At 53.9% G+C, this 14574-nt stretch overlaps 7 protein-coding genes across 7 annotated transcripts in view; 2 read left to right on the top strand and 5 right to left on the bottom strand.

Moving 5' to 3' along the window:
- Positions 1-248: 248 nt before the first annotated feature.
- Positions 249-3020, top strand: M409DRAFT_69036 (uncharacterized protein; the record flags this gene model as incomplete). The annotated part of the gene is made up of 1 exon (XM_033818099.1): positions 249-3020. One exon carries the CDS (start codon positions 249-251, stop codon positions 3018-3020), a length of 2772 nt encoding a protein of 923 aa, XP_033663294.1.
- Positions 3021-3177: 157 nt separating this feature from the next.
- M409DRAFT_69035 (uncharacterized protein) lies at positions 3178-6233 on the bottom strand (the record flags this gene model as incomplete). The annotated part of the gene is made up of 3 exons (XM_033818098.1): positions 3178-6051; positions 6101-6172; positions 6219-6233. The coding sequence occupies 3 exons, from the start codon at positions 6231-6233 to the stop codon at positions 3178-3180; spliced, it is 2961 nt and encodes a 986-aa protein (XP_033663293.1).
- Positions 6234-6420: 187 nt separating this feature from the next.
- M409DRAFT_27028 (uncharacterized protein) lies at positions 6421-7568 on the top strand (the record flags this gene model as incomplete). The annotated part of the gene is made up of 3 exons (XM_033808386.1): positions 6421-6549; positions 6612-6661; positions 6719-7568. The coding sequence occupies 3 exons, from the start codon at positions 6421-6423 to the stop codon at positions 7566-7568; spliced, it is 1029 nt and encodes a 342-aa protein (XP_033663292.1).
- Positions 7569-8810: 1242 nt separating this feature from the next.
- On the bottom strand, positions 8811-9320 carry M409DRAFT_58183 (uncharacterized protein; the record flags this gene model as incomplete). The annotated part of the gene is made up of 1 exon (XM_033813841.1): positions 8811-9320. One exon carries the CDS (start codon positions 9318-9320, stop codon positions 8811-8813), a length of 510 nt encoding a protein of 169 aa, XP_033663291.1.
- A 799-nt stretch (positions 9321-10119) lies between these two features.
- Positions 10120-11211, bottom strand: M409DRAFT_58182 (uncharacterized protein; the record flags this gene model as incomplete). Its single annotated transcript, XM_033813840.1, has 1 exon — positions 10120-11211. The coding sequence occupies one exon, from the start codon at positions 11209-11211 to the stop codon at positions 10120-10122; it is 1092 nt and encodes a 363-aa protein (XP_033663290.1).
- Positions 11212-11670: 459 nt separating this feature from the next.
- M409DRAFT_58181 (uncharacterized protein) lies at positions 11671-13032 on the bottom strand (the record flags this gene model as incomplete). The annotated part of the gene is made up of 5 exons (XM_033813839.1): positions 11671-12136; positions 12187-12266; positions 12327-12581; positions 12633-12685; positions 12741-13032. 5 exons carry the CDS (start codon positions 13030-13032, stop codon positions 11671-11673), a joined length of 1146 nt encoding a protein of 381 aa, XP_033663289.1.
- Positions 13033-14160: 1128 nt separating this feature from the next.
- The window catches only part of M409DRAFT_69032 (uncharacterized protein), a gene marked incomplete at both ends in the record, with an annotated part of 11443 nt that continues 11029 nt past the window's right edge, over positions 14161-14574 (bottom strand). The window contains one exon of the mRNA XM_033818097.1: positions 14161-14493. Within this exon, the coding sequence (XP_033663288.1) occupies positions 14161-14493 (333 nt within the window). The remainder of the gene's footprint in view (positions 14494-14574) is intronic.

The raw sequence follows: 14574 nt of genomic DNA, 5'->3' as shown, positions 1-14574 counted from the left end.
GCAGGACGCATAGCCGGTAGCAAGGAGGAGTCATCAATCGAATGGTCCGCAGCAGTGCCCCGTCAAACCGACAACGACACCCGTCCAGCACCGCAAAGCACAGCAAAGCAAAGCAGAGCAGGCATCCACCCTCGACTCGCCGTTTCATCACACACTACTGCGCTGACGCCCAAAGCCCCGGGGCACTCTCCCTATCACATCCCACTGCGCCCATTCCAACCTGATGCCACTAATAGCAAAAACAAGACATGACCACCACCTCCTCCGCCGCCAACCAGTACGTCCGCCAGGTCCTGCACCAACCACCGGACCCACCTCCGCCCATCCATGCTCGCTTCTTCTATACCTCGCCCATCCCCATCGATGACCCGCTGTCGCCGCTGCCACCGCCTAGCGGGGGTGAGAGTACCTGGGTGAAGCAGCCGCCGAAGCCGTTCTCCGAGCATGATAATGAGGCGTTGAATCGGGCGTGGTTGGAGTTGAGGAGGAAGATTTTGAAGTTCAATGAGGAGAGGGGGGAGAAGGAGGCGAGTAGGGAGGGGAGTCGGGCGAGAGGGAGGGCGAGCTCGTCGTTGGTGAGAGGGGAGAGGAGAGGGTCTGGGTCGAAGGGGGCTGCTGCTAAGACGAAGGCTGCGAAGCATGCTGCTTCGGGATTGAGCCAGGTGGATGTTCCACCTGGGGAGGAAGAGGCGGTTGTTGTGGATGCTCCTGAGAGTACGACTGAGCTGGGGACTGGTAATGATACCACAGGCAGGCCTTTCACCAGGCTTCCCTCACACAGGAAGAGGGATAGTGGTTCGTTCAGCCAACCAAGCAGGCCTGCGATGAAGACGCATGATACGTATGAATGGGAGGATTCATCACACCTTGCTGAACGAAGCCCTGCGCCTGAGAAGAGGAAGCAAGTGGAGAAGAGCCCAACGGACAAGGTCGCGGTTGGAGTGTCACGGCTACACCAGGTGGAGATGCCAGATTTGCTCATGACACCTATATACTGGGCGCCTGTCCACGACACTGCTCAGGTGGTGAGAGGAACGTGGTTCTACAAGGATACGATGCTGCCTGTGGAAACACCGGTGGCTAATATGCTTGAAGCTGGATACTTGGACCTCCAATGTTGGACTCAGACATGGCAAGATGAGCTTAACAGTGCGATGGAGGTTGGCGCGCTGGGAGAGATGAAAATCGTGCACAAGCTCTGGCCGGACAAGATTCCAAGATCGATTACCACACCACCTGGCAGTAGGAGAGGGCAGCGGCCAAGAGATGACAATCTTCTGAGAGCGGCGACTACCACCTCTATGCTTGAAGGCGAGCCAGAGACCGTCGAGCAGCAAAGAGTCAAATCTGTCGAAGCAGCATGCGACATTATCGATATATCAACGGGCGCTGGTGGACCGGACAACAAGGCGTATGGCGAGTCGACATATGGTCGAGCTGGGGCTGTACGGACGTATGGCACTTGCGGCGTGATTTACGCGAATGACAGAGAAGCGAAGATCTTGAAGCCCACCCTACTACCCTCGGCATACTATGGTCGACGGCCCCTTGCAAACTACATCCGGAAGGGACATGAGATTGGGATACCGGTAGTTCGAGGGTTCAAGCAGTCGATATGGGACAAACTCCATCCTCCCAAACACGATCCCAGGAAGGCGAAAGCTGCACACGGTGTTGCGAGTGCCGGACCCGATGCAAATCGGAGACGAAAGGCCGACCCTGATCTCGCGCAGAGTGATCGACCTCAGGTGACGGATCTCATCTTTGTGATCCATGGCATCGGCCAAAAGCTCAGTCAGCGAATGGAGAGCTTCCACTTCACCCACGCTATCAACGCCTTCAGACGAGAGATCATGGTTGAGCGTGGCAATAAGGAGGTGAAAGCTGGTCTTCGGCGAGGGATGGGTGGGATCATGGTCTTGCCCATCAACTGGAGACATTCGCTTTCGTTCGAAGAAGGCGGCTATCGACCTGACGATCCATCTTCTGTCAATGATCCTTCAGTCAACGAGTTCACATTGGACGACATCACGCCTGATACCCTCCCCTCCGTCAGAGGCATCGTCAGCGATGTCATGTTGGACATTCCATACTACATGTCCCACCACCAGCCCAAGATGATCGCAGCTGTGATCCGAGAAGCCAACCGAGTCTATAAACTCTGGTGCCAAAACAACCCCGGCTTCGCAAAACACGGCAAAGTCCACATCATCGCGCACTCCCTCGGCAGCGTCATGTCCATCGACATCCTCTCCAACCAACCCACCGTCGTCCCACCCCACCTCTCGGACCCAACCCAAATCGACATCTCCGACCCCTCCATCACCCACTTCCTCTTCAACACCCACAACCTCTTCCTCGCGGGCTCGCCCGCCGGCTTCTTCGTCCTCCTGCGCAAATCCCAACTCCGCCCCCGCATCGACCACCCCTCCGCGCAAGCCCTCGCGGACCCCGAATCCAACATCTCCGCCATCTGCGGCGAGCGCGGCCAGTACGGCTGCATCTCCGTCGACAACGTCTACAACATCGTCAACGGCTACGACCCCGTCGCCTATCGGATGAACGCCGCCGTCGACGCCTTCTACGCCGCCTCCCTCCGCAAGGCCTTCATCCCCTCCTCCGTCCCCTCGTTCTGGATCGCCGCCGACGCTTCCCGCTCCACGCGCTGGTTTGGCGGGACGTCGTACTCTACCTCCTCCAATCATCCATCGAATCATCTGACGCTTCCGAGACTGCCTTCGAACGTCGAACTCGAAACTCACAATTTCACCCGCGAGGAAGTCGCGGAGAAACGCATGCTGCTGCTCAATGACAACGGCCAGATCGATTACTTTGTCAAGTATGGAGGCGGGACGTTTGAGATTCAGTATTTGACCATGCTGGGCGCGCATAGTGCTTATTGGGGTTTGAGGGATTTTATTCGTATGGTGGTTGTGGAGGTGGGGAGGGAGGGTGGGAGGGAGGGGACGTTTAAGGGGTTGAGGGGTGTGAAGAGGAGGGTTGGTGGTGGGGGGAGGTGATGGTGCATAGGTGGCGTTCGTGAAGCTGAGAGGGAGGAGATGGTCTTGGAGAAGGTGTGGGATATAGAGGACCACGATACCCTACTTTACTATTACTTTCGGCAAGAAACCCCATTCAAAACATCAACCTATACCACGCAACAATCTCCCTCTACTCCTACGACTCCCTCTCCCCCCCACTCATAACCCCCCTCCCAAACCACTCCCCCAAAACTCCAAACCGCTCCCTCTCACTCTCCCTCAAACTCTCCAAAAACACCCCATGCTTCCCGGCCGACTCCACCTGCGCCTCCCTCATCCGCCTGACCAAAAGATTCTGCCCGCTACAAATCGGACACTCAACGCCCAGCTCCGGATCCTGCACGTCCGTCGCCTCCTCCGGCAGGTTCAGACACCGCTGGTGGTACGAGTGTTTGCAGAGGAAATGCACGGTGGGCAAGTCGAGGGATTGGCTGCACTGCGAGCAGCGCGTGGCGGAGAAGGAGGTGGGTTGCGAGGCGAGGGTGGTGAGTTCGGAGGTTTTCTGGGCCGTGTCGGCGCGGTAGGAGGCGATGAGGCGGCGGTTGGAGGTGATTTCCTCGCGTTCGCGCGCGACGGTCGTGGTGAGGTATTTTTTCACGAGGCCCATGGTGGCGACGGCGTTGGTGGAGAGGGTTTGGATGACCTGGAGCGGGGCCATGAGGCCGTCTTGGTCGATTTTTTTGAGGACCGATTCGACTTCGCTGCCGGCTTCGGAGAGGATTTGGGGCGAGGAGGTGAAGTAGGCGAGGGCGGCGGGGTAGAGTTGGGGTTCTTCGGGGCCGTATTTTCGCAGGGCTTTGATGGCGCCGGCGGTGTCGTGGGCGGCGGTGTAGGAGCGGAAGACGTCGAAGCGGAGGCCTTGCTTTTCGCTGACGAGGATGGTGCCGTCGCGGAACTTTTCGAGGTCGGACAGGAGGAGGATGTTGGAGGTGGAGATGGAGGAGGTGTCTTGTTGCTCGATGAGCTTTTTGGCGTTGCTTTCCCAGTGGGACTTTTCGTCGCCAGAGCTTGTGGAGGCTCTGTGGAGGTACATTTCGAAGAGGGTCGTTTGAAGGTCTTCTTTATTTTCGGGCTTGACGCCATTGCTGCTAGTGCAGGCTTCAAGGAAGGTGATAAATGAATCCGGGTGGTCGACGAAGGCTGAGAAGGCGGTACGAGGTTTAGGCACACTGTACTCAATGTATTCGCCTTCGGTCATTGTCTCCACGACCTGCGCTTGCGTGACTGTGCTCTGGTTCTCGCCTTTCGATGAAGGAGGCTGAAATGAGCTGGTGCTCATGTATGGCAGAGGGATCAGTGCTGCCAAATTCTGTGCCGCTGAAGTCGCCATGGTCCCGAAGCCTCCGCTTTGTTGCTGCTGTGAGACTGGGGTCTCCTGCACAATGACTGCATCTTTCTTCGCTTTGAAGTTGCCAGTGAAGTAGTCAATGAAAAGCTGAGTCGCTTCAGCTGGGCAGTGTTCAAGCAGAACTGTGCCATACTTCATAAAAGTTGGGCACGCCTCCTTAGGCTCCAGACGAACAATGTAAGCCAGAGCTTCTGCGTACTTCTTGAGGTCTTCGATCAGAATGTCTACGACCAGGCCGTGTTCGTCGTGTCGACGGGCGAGGAAAGCTGCTTGATCATAGTATCCACCCTGTCTACACATCACAATTGCAGTGTCGAGATCAAACTTGAGCTCGCCAGGCTGCTTGATGAACTCCTCGAGTTTCTCTACATCCTTCAGCTTGGCGTAGCAGTTGAGCAATAATGTTGTATGATCAGATGTGGCTTTGTGATGTTCATGTAGCTCTTCGAGGTAATCGATCAGGTTTTGGATCCGCTGGTTGTCCAGAAACTTTCGAATGATCTGTGAGGGTTCAGTATTGTCGATAGCTTCAAGGTACTGCTGCATCGCCGTGTCGTAGTCCCCTCGTTGATACAGGTAATCGCCAAACTTGCGGAAGATGACATTTTGTTGGGCTTGATCCACTTTGTACTTGCGAGACAAGCTGATAGCCAAAAGGTAGAGACTTTGCTGATAGAGTATCTCGAGCTTCTGCTGAAACGTTTTCTCGTGGTATCGGTAGAGCTTGCCTTCGATGGTGAGGAGGAAGATGTCGTCCCAGATTGAGAAGACTTTGTTGATCTGGCTGGACACTGACTCGGATAGTGCGATGAACTTCATGTCCGTGTCGAGTATGGTGAATGTGCTCGCGTTGAATATCTCGTCAGCTCGGGTTCCAGCGAAGGCGCGCAAATGGGTAGCACGGCCGATGTTGTTGGCAGGCGGCGAGACAATCAGCACATAATCCTTTTGCACATCCACAAGTTTCTTGGCACCTTCATACGCATATGAAGCTGGTGGGCCGCGCGGGGCGTAAGAGTAGATGGCATCGTCACGAGCGACCACGATGTCATTCGACTTGGGGTCCAGGGTCATGCAGCCGACAGCACAGCCTCTCTCGTCCAAAGTCCGAGCAGGAGTTCCTTGGGCTTTGCCGGTGATAGCAAGTGCCAAGATTTTCGATGTAGTGGCAATATATAGGGCTGTGGTGTTGGCCTCGCGGAATTCCAGTCCAGTTATCGGCTCTTTATCTTCAGATTCGAAAACTGTGCGCTGCCTCGTTCCCCGATCGTGGATTAGATCGCCTCTGACGACGGTGACAGCCCCATTGGCGAAACCGACTGCCAGCTGTGTGAGATCGCTAGTCACGGAAAAGGCGGATACTGGGTGTTTCTGCCTGCCGTTTTGAATGGTCAAGGAACACAGACACCGCGGATTGCCCGTCTTCTTGTCATTAAGATCCAGAGTCCAGACTTTCAGCTCCGGTTCCTGGGACAAAGTCTCGGCGAGAGTTAGTAGATATGCGGTATCCGGCACCTGCTGAACATGGGTGACGCTTCCAGCATTGTGGGCCTTCCACGAGCGGCTGGGCTTGAAGGTGTGGTCGAGAAGGTGGACCAGGCCGTCTGGTGTGCCGACGAAGATGTTGTTCGCTCCCGAGATTAGACAGCTGATGTTCGATTGCTGTGCTCGTTAGTGTTTAGATATCCTTATTCGTATGTCTGATGCCTACGTCGAGCGAGATTGCGCCTTCGCCATCTGGAAGGCGGACTTGGGAGACATCGAAGAAGCGGAAGGCTTTCCACTGTAAAAGTCAGCTCGGTTCATATATGTATCTTGATATCACTAACCGATGTCAACGCCATACTATCGAGCCATGTCAAGACAGAATCCCAGCATCCACAGCGGCGAACAGGTGAAGTGAAGCTTGGTGGCTGGTAAATGTGGCGTCACGTGGCGGTGCAGTCCCGATCTCGTCGACCTCACGCGCTCGTGCTTCCAACCTCGAAACAATCACATTCCACCACCAACACCTTCTACAACTCAGCAAAGATGGAAGAAGATGAGGATGACTTCTACGGCGAAGCTGGCGGTGTCAAGCAAGAGCAAGCAGAGGATGGCGACGACAAAGAGGAGAAGATGGACGTGAGCGACGACGAGGAAGAAGAAGACAGCGATGATGTATGGATCACAACCAAGGCGCATATACTGGGATCAGTAGATGCTGATGGCAATGTCAATAGGATGTCCAATTCACACTCGAGAAGCCTGAAGGCGCAAAATCAGAACCACCGTAGGTCCAGCTTTCTGTCGCATTGCTCTCAAGTTCATCTCTAACTGGTATGAGTAGGGCAAAACAACAAAAGACCCACCACGACCGCACAACATCCGAATCAAGACCCCCGAAGAGCAGCACACCCATAAAACAAGAAACCGCCAAAGAGCCTACACGAGCAGGCTCGACAGCACCACCCACAGCCCTCAAAGGCACCCTCACTCACAACGGCAAAGAAGGCAAGGACTATCCGGAAGTACGGACAAGCAAGATTGATGTCGACGGTACACCTATATGGCCACCGAACGGCAAACTCATTACCGAAGTGGATATCGACGCCGACCTCGCAGAGAGCTCGAAACCATGGCGGTTACCAGGCACCGATATCACCGATTTCTTCAACTACGGATTCGATGAGTACACCTGGACATCGTACTGTATCAGACAACAGATGATGTCCAACACCATCGGCGAGCAAAAGCAGCAAGATGCGCAGATGAAAGCACTGCTAGGATCTGGAGGCGGCGGCGGAGGTGGTGGAGGAATGCCAGGAATGCCACCTGGTATGCCCATGCCAAGTCCAGAGCAGATGGAGATGATGATGCAGTCAGGCGGGTTTCCTCCCGAGTTCATGCAAATGATGCAGCAAGGTATGCCAGGAGTGGGAGGAGGACAGGGTGGCGGTTTCCAAGGCGGTGGGTTTGGATCGGGACAGAATAGCGCCTCGCCGCATCCTCAGGGTGGGCAGGGTTTCCAGCCGCCTCAAGGGCCCAGTGGTGGGCAGGGACAGCAGGGTGGCTTCCCACCAGGCAACATGGAGGGCTTCAGTCCGCAGCAGATTGCCATCATGCAGCAGGAGCAGGGCCAGATGGGCGGTGGTGGAGGTGGCAGGGGTCGCGGTCGGAATCGAAGAGGCGGGTGGTAGCACTTCACGTGACGACATGAGAAACGATCGATAGCCTCTTGAAACTCTCGAGATTTTGGACAATTTGCATCATTTTCAATTGCTTCAGATTCTGGACATATATGTACTTATCGAACAGCGTATCTAGGGGGCGAAAGAGCTTAACGGTGAGTTTGAGGTGGCGAACGTGCGGCAAAAAGCCTGACGTCGTCGATGCATCCAGCGCCTCGAAGCCTTGCTCACCAGTGCAAAGGCGACCTCACGACTCTGGAAGCGCGATATGTGATGCTGATGTAGTCGTGTGCTTTGCGAAAGTGGTTGCTTTGTTGGAGAGGCTTATTTGTGGAAGAGATGTCTGAGGATGCGCGAGAAGTGGGAAGACATGCTTGCTCTATCCCCGAAAGCCCCCAGCTGTCTATGCATTCGGTCTGTGCATTGCAAAGCCTGATCGGCAAAGTTCCCCGGGGATGACACCTTCATTCGGGTAGGGTTATCTGGTTTCATCTCCTTACGGCCCGGCCATATAGGTGTCTTTCACGTGGCCAGGTTTCACACTTCTTGGCCCGCTGCTGCGCCATCTCGACAACATCCTCACCGTATCCCTCCAGGATCTGTGGGACCCTCCACGCTTCTCGCTGTGAGCTGCAGGCTCACCAGGCGATGAGGAACTGCTGCCTCAAGCGGGTCGCAAGTGAGCAATTCCGCGTAGCAATCCTTCACCTCGACTTCGTTGGCCCCGTCAGCCTGATTGTTGAAGGCATTTCAGAAGCAGCGTGAGTTGATTGGCCAACATGAGATGCCATGACTAATCCTCAGGCACCCCTTTACTCTCTCATATATAAGCAGCCATTTTCATCAGAATGGTCTCGTCAAGGGAGGCAAAAAGGACAAGATCGACTTCGGCGAGACGACCAACAATGCCCGATACACGGCGCTCCGCGCGCTATCCCAACCAAGTGAGGATAGCTAACACGCCTTCAGGTAACCCCCAGTATCGAGCGGTGTATGTGTCGTCAACCTGCTCCTTGGCAGGGTTGCTCCTTCACCAAAGCTACGCTGCGGCGCAGGTAGGAGCGGCGAGGTGAGACCAGGAAGCTTGACGAAGCGCTCTCCTCGCTGCCGGAATCAGAGCGGGAGAGGCAAGTGTGACTCGCCAACGCCAGGGTGATTCTTCAGGCGTGGTGAGAGAATGAAGCGAGAGATCCTCACACCAGTTCCTTTGGCGACTTTGCTTATGATAAGCCACCTACTTTCTTCTCACGTTCACCAGCACACAACTCGGGTACGCCCGTCACGACTCGCAACTCCCTTCCCTGCTGCTGAAGGGCTCTGGTTTTGGTGACCACCCGAGTCGCCTGATGTCATGTTCGGCGACGATAGTGGCACTGTGGCGAGTTGGTTATGGGCGGTGTGGCGAGCGTGGTGACATGCGGTGTGTGGTTCAGATGATGGAAGCTTTTGTCCCCTTGCCAGATGGCGACTAAGCGCTGGTGATGCGTAGCTTCCTCTGTGGGTGGCTCGCTTCTTCTCCGCCTTTACCCGGGCGTTCTCCGCGTGAAGGTGCTTGACCTGGAGTTTTAGGAGCTTGATCTTTCTTTCAAGCTTGGTCTGCTTGACGGAGGCAGTGATGCTTGCCATGGTTGCTTGGTTGTTGGTGTAAATGCGGGATGTGATGTCGATGTGGAATTGTCTTGCTGGATGACACTCCCCTCGAGGCGGGCTTTCGTGTGATGTATATGTGAAAAGAGGGCGAATCAGGGCCAAAAGCTCCATGGTACCGTACGTAATCAAGAATGCTCACTACAAACAGCGAGATTGGGCCCAAGAAACGAACATCACATGAATCTGCAAAAGTTTGATGACCACGCCATGGAACAACCCTCACTCGTGTTACCAATGACCAAGCTCCGCTGTCTAGCGCATCTCGTGTGTTTGGTACTGGGCAAGCTGTGCAGAATTTCACGTCTAAGGCTGAGTAAGGCCATTTAGGCTTTTCCCCCTTAAACGCCCAGGCTGCGCGATTCCTCAAAGCGCTGTTCCGCCAACCATATCACTGCTAGTCATACTCTCAGCGCCTGCTGTGAATTTTGTTCGTTCAGAGTCTCTCTCAGTAACATGAACGTTTCTCTGCTGGCATTATTCACGACCACGGAACCATGTATAGCATCGGCGTAGTCTTTCGTTTCCTTCTTGCGAGAATGAGGACAATATCAGGACAGCTGGCACACAAGATGACCTGGAAAATCTTGTTTCAATGCAGAGGTTTCTTCTGTCGCTCTGCTACCTAGCTTTGAACTATTCTCGTAACCTCAAATTTTCGAAATGGAAACTTATACCAATATTTCCTTCCTGCATATGGCGAGTCTCACTTCTACACAGTAGTGCATAGTCTTCGCCTCCAAAACGTCAGCCTCGACAGCAAAAGGCCACAAGTGATGAGGATCGTGCTGTATTTTTTCATTCAACGCAGCAGGAAAATAATGAGACCGTAGGGAAAATAAACGAATACGATACGACGACCACGAAACTCACGGCCTCTATACTTTACGCTGTACCAAACTCTCCTTCCTGCTTACTTCCAAATCCTCCCATCATGAACCGCAACACAAGCCTTAACCTTCGGATCATACATCCTCCCCTCCACAAAAGCCGTCATAGCGTCCCGATTGATCACCTGTAACGTCTGAACCGTAACACCAGATATCCACGCCACATGAGCGGAGACAATGAAGTTCGGTACCTCTTCCTCTCCCTTGCTGAGATCCGGCAACAGCGGTGTCGTTCCTGGACCTCCAGGCTCCGTATCGAGAACATCAGCAGCTGCGCCGAATATTCGGCCTTCTTTGAGGGCTTTCGCCAGAGCTGCTTCGTTGACGATTCCGCCTCGGGCCATGTTAATGACCAGAGCTTCTTTCCGCATCATATTCAACTCAGCTTCGTCGATCAGATTAATTGTCTCCGGCTCCTTGGGACAGACAATCACAAATGTGGTACTCCTCCTGATGACTTCTCCAAAATCCACCCTGCCTTCTCGAACTTTCGCAGACCCCTTCCGCTCCGCAACCAAAACTTCAGGGAATCCTAGGCCTCTGCACAGCCTCTCGATGTTCTGACCCAGCGCTCCGTAGCCAATGATCCCCAGCGTTTCTTGCTTACAGCCCAAAGGCGGTCCGTCCGGCCACATCTTCTTGCTCAAAGAGTTTGTCTTGATCCACTCATCTGAAGTCTTGACCGAGTGGTCGATTTGCGGTATCCGTTTTCGACTTGCAAAATATAGCCCAATGAAATGCTCAGAAACAGCATCAATGTTCGCCGAAGGCGTATTGACCACCGTAATTCCTCGCTTCGCACAGTACGGCTTATCGACCCACGCCATGCCTGTCGCCAGAACTGCTAGGAGTTGCAGATGTGGTGCTTGATCCATATCGCTGGGCTTGACGTTGATGACATTACTGATGACAATCGTGGCGGGTTTGATTCGTTCCGCTATTTGCTCCGGGAAGGTCCGTTCATACTTGTCCATCGTAAATTCGAAAGGCAGCTCTGCCAATGGAACGTGTACAGCTTCCAGAAAGACGATGTGGTGTTTCGAGTAGCCTTCCGGCAATGGCGGAGGTTTTTGCAATGTCCATCCTGTCGAGTCGCCGTTGGGAGTGTCCGCCATTGTCGTGGTCTTTTTCACGCTTTTCGAGCTCTGCGTTGACTTTTCCTTTACGTTGGATCGAGGCAGGTTTATATGGTTACACGAACAAGATAAGACGGGTATCGCAGGACCAAACTAATCAAGGAAGAAGTTCCAGTCATCGCGGAGCTTCCTGATTTGCTGTGCGCGAACTTCTGGTCCCGATGTCGGCGGCATTGAGACTGGCCTTTTGACTTCACCTGTCCGGTGGCAGCGAATGTGGTAGCACATATTGGCCGTAAGCACATTATTGTCTACGGGTAAGATGATGACGTTGGATCAGAGACATCTTCGTTATATTTCATCAACATCCTCGGGAAAGAAGAGCTGATAGGTGAACAATTTGATTTCATAAGCGACAACTAAATGCAGCTCACCCTTCCAGGCAAATTTGTCCGAAGAGACATAGTCGATCCAGAGTCATCCTACTCCTGACCCTTTCTACGAAGCCCAAGTCAACCTCGCCATGTTGGTAAAGGTGTTACAGCTAATCCAGCTAACAAGCAACGTAGCCCCACTCTCATCGAAACCAGGCTGCGAATGAACAAGATAAGATATACCACCATTGCCAAGCGTCTGACACTCCGGATCGGTAGCCGGCTTGAACGGGGTTCCAGCGAAAGTGTAAGGACCTTCTGGGTTGCCACTCGTCGAGTATGCCACCGCCAGGTACTTGGCGGAGTAGGGATCAGCGGGACTGTAGGTCAGGAGCCACGTTTGGAAGTAGGGCGAATAGTAGAAGTCGCTGCCGAAGATGCCGGTGTTGGGAGGTGGAGGGGCGTATAGAGTCGTGCTGTTGTCGTTGAGGGTGTGAATGGTCTTGGTCCATTGCTTGGAACTTGGATAGTAGAAGTAGTATTGACCTCTGTTGGCGCGGTCGCCGACGGCCACACGAGCAAGCTTGTAACTGAGAGAAGTCAGTGGCATTCTCGAAGTGTCATCGAGTCAAAGTCTCACCCGGTGTTATCGAGGGCAAGAAGGTAGTAGTATGTTCCATCGGTTGCGAGACCGTCAGTACCATACTGCGGTTCATTTGCCTGGAAGATTGTTCGATCAGTCGCTAGCGCTGAGAAACCATAAATCATCGATAAACTCACGTTGAAAAGCCTCAAAACCGTTCGCTGGGCAGGAATGTTCTTGTTTTGACTGTTCAATGTGTCCGGATTTACGACGTTGAACTCGATGAGGGTGTTGTACTGAGCCACGGGAGGGTTCTGGCAAGCATCGAAGACTGTCCACACCGTCACGCCGCCGGTCGAATTACCGGGGATGCGGACCATCGCCGTGTTGGGTCCAGGACCGAAGCATGGACCATGGACGGAGTCGCTGGAGTCAGAGATGATAACGCCATCCTAGGCAGGTCAGCTAATCTCATTCAATGTGCCAAGTTTCGAGAAACTTACACCGCTCCCATCATCGCCGAGGTGGTAGAATGGAGGATTTTTGGTGTAGTCACCTGCGGAAGACACCCAGTGAGAGGACACAGCAAGTAATTGTTCTGTATTGTGTACCAATGATCGTGATCTGTGTTGGATCGTTGTTTCGAGTACCAGCGTACGCATACACGGTGTGTACGGGGTAGCTGTTACCCACACGAGCATCGCTCAGCGTGAGAAGATTGTAACCATTCACCTTACCACCGGCACCTCCATCGCTGTAGTATTGATTCGAGAAGGCAGCGTCCTGAGTATGGCCCAATTGTTGAGGATCTCCGGAGACTCTAGGTGGGAGATGAGCCAAACCGTTGGCAACGCCAGAGCACATGGCAGCGATGAGAAATGTGGAAACAACGGTGGCGAACATGTTTACGAGGCTGTTCACTGTCCTTTGGAAACGGCTTACTGGCAATGCCTAGGCTCACTAAGTGGCAAGTTCAGTTTATATGCCATTTTCAGCTTGCAACGCAGCGTCCAGCTAGCGTACGGTCGTACGGCTCTTCATCAGCAACGGGCATGGTGGTCCTGTCAAGGCTGTTGCAAATCGACCATGTTGGAGGTGGACCACAGGGGCAAAGTTCGCAGGGCAGCCGTGCGCCGGAAAGCGAAGCTGTCCTGTCGTCCGCAAGAAGGACGGTCCAGCACAGTTCGTCTTGACCTGCGGATGTCCGATGGTACGTCGCCTATTTTCTCGATGATCTTGTCGATTTCGAGGGCAGGCGCTGCATAAGTAGACATCTAGCTGGATGTTGGTATGGCATGATTGGTTGAGCTTGTACGCTAGCCTCGGGGTGGATGGTTGTTGTAGAGCGAGCTGGCCTGAAAAGGCAAGTACTGAGCTGTGGGATGGTCCACGTGAATGGATTGAATCCTTCCGCATGCCTCTAGCCTGAAACTGATATAATTCGGAGTCGAGTCCAAATCTCAGCCGCAGCGTGAACGAAAGCATGTTCCACCTTCGCCCTGCATTCCCGAGAGCTCTGCCGACTGCGAGTGGACAGACTAGTAGGGAGCACGAGCAGTCATGCTTGTTGTCGATGTTCCAGCACATTCCTTTGGATGTGGAGGCATCGATCGGTTCTTGGGGTTTCAGAGGAGGTGTATGGACTGGATGATTCGCTGCACCCCGCTGTGACAGCTGTTACTTGGATAACACCGAGGCTGTCTGTACACCAACTTCGTTACATCCGTCGTCGACTTTAGCTTTGTGCTTTGTGGTAAGCCACCACTTAAGCATAGAGTAGGGCCGGACCGGCTCCACGTTTCCAGTCCTGAGTACGCTGTCGAAAGTATGTCCAAAGAAGTATTGGGGACATACCACCGGCTAGCCATATCTGCAGGTCGCTGCCGTACTTCCAGGCCAGATGTCCTTTTGTTGTCCCAGGGCAGTCGAGCGGTCTGAGGCCAGCTGTATCGCCCTTTGCAACGTGCGAAGCCTGCTTCATCAAAAACGTGGTCTTTCTGTCCTTGTCAATCCTCGAGGGGTCTGGTCGTTCTACTTGCGCTCAATGTCTCCCTTCTCCTCATCTTGCCGCACAGGAGTTGAGACTTCGCTGTCCTGTTTCGCCAACTCCTGACACATCGGACTACTCGCCCTGAGTCGTTCACCATACCAAATGAAAGCATAAGGTATAAGACACATCAAAAGACTCGCAAAGCCGAGAAGACTGCAAGCCCAGGCAACGCCCAGGGCTTCATACATGGGTCTAGCAGCAAATGGCATGACGACTCCAAAAATGCTCCTCGAGATACTCGTGGCACCCATGGCACTCGCCGAGTAGATTCGATAAGAGTCGACGAGGAAGTTCGCGAGACCGCATACACGGACCTCGGCTTTATTAATTATATTGTTGACTCTTTCCCCCTCCCCCCTTCGCCCCCCCCCCCCCCCCCCCCCCCCCCCCCCCCC

Source organism: Zasmidium cellare (assembly GCF_010093935.1).
Source record: "Zasmidium cellare ATCC 36951 unplaced genomic scaffold M409scaffold_35, whole genome shotgun sequence".
In the NCBI taxonomy this organism is placed as follows: domain Eukaryota; kingdom Fungi; phylum Ascomycota; class Dothideomycetes; order Mycosphaerellales; family Mycosphaerellaceae; genus Zasmidium; species Zasmidium cellare.
The sequence above is the reverse complement of the archived record's forward strand: the minus strand, read 5'-3'. Positions and strand labels throughout refer to the sequence as shown.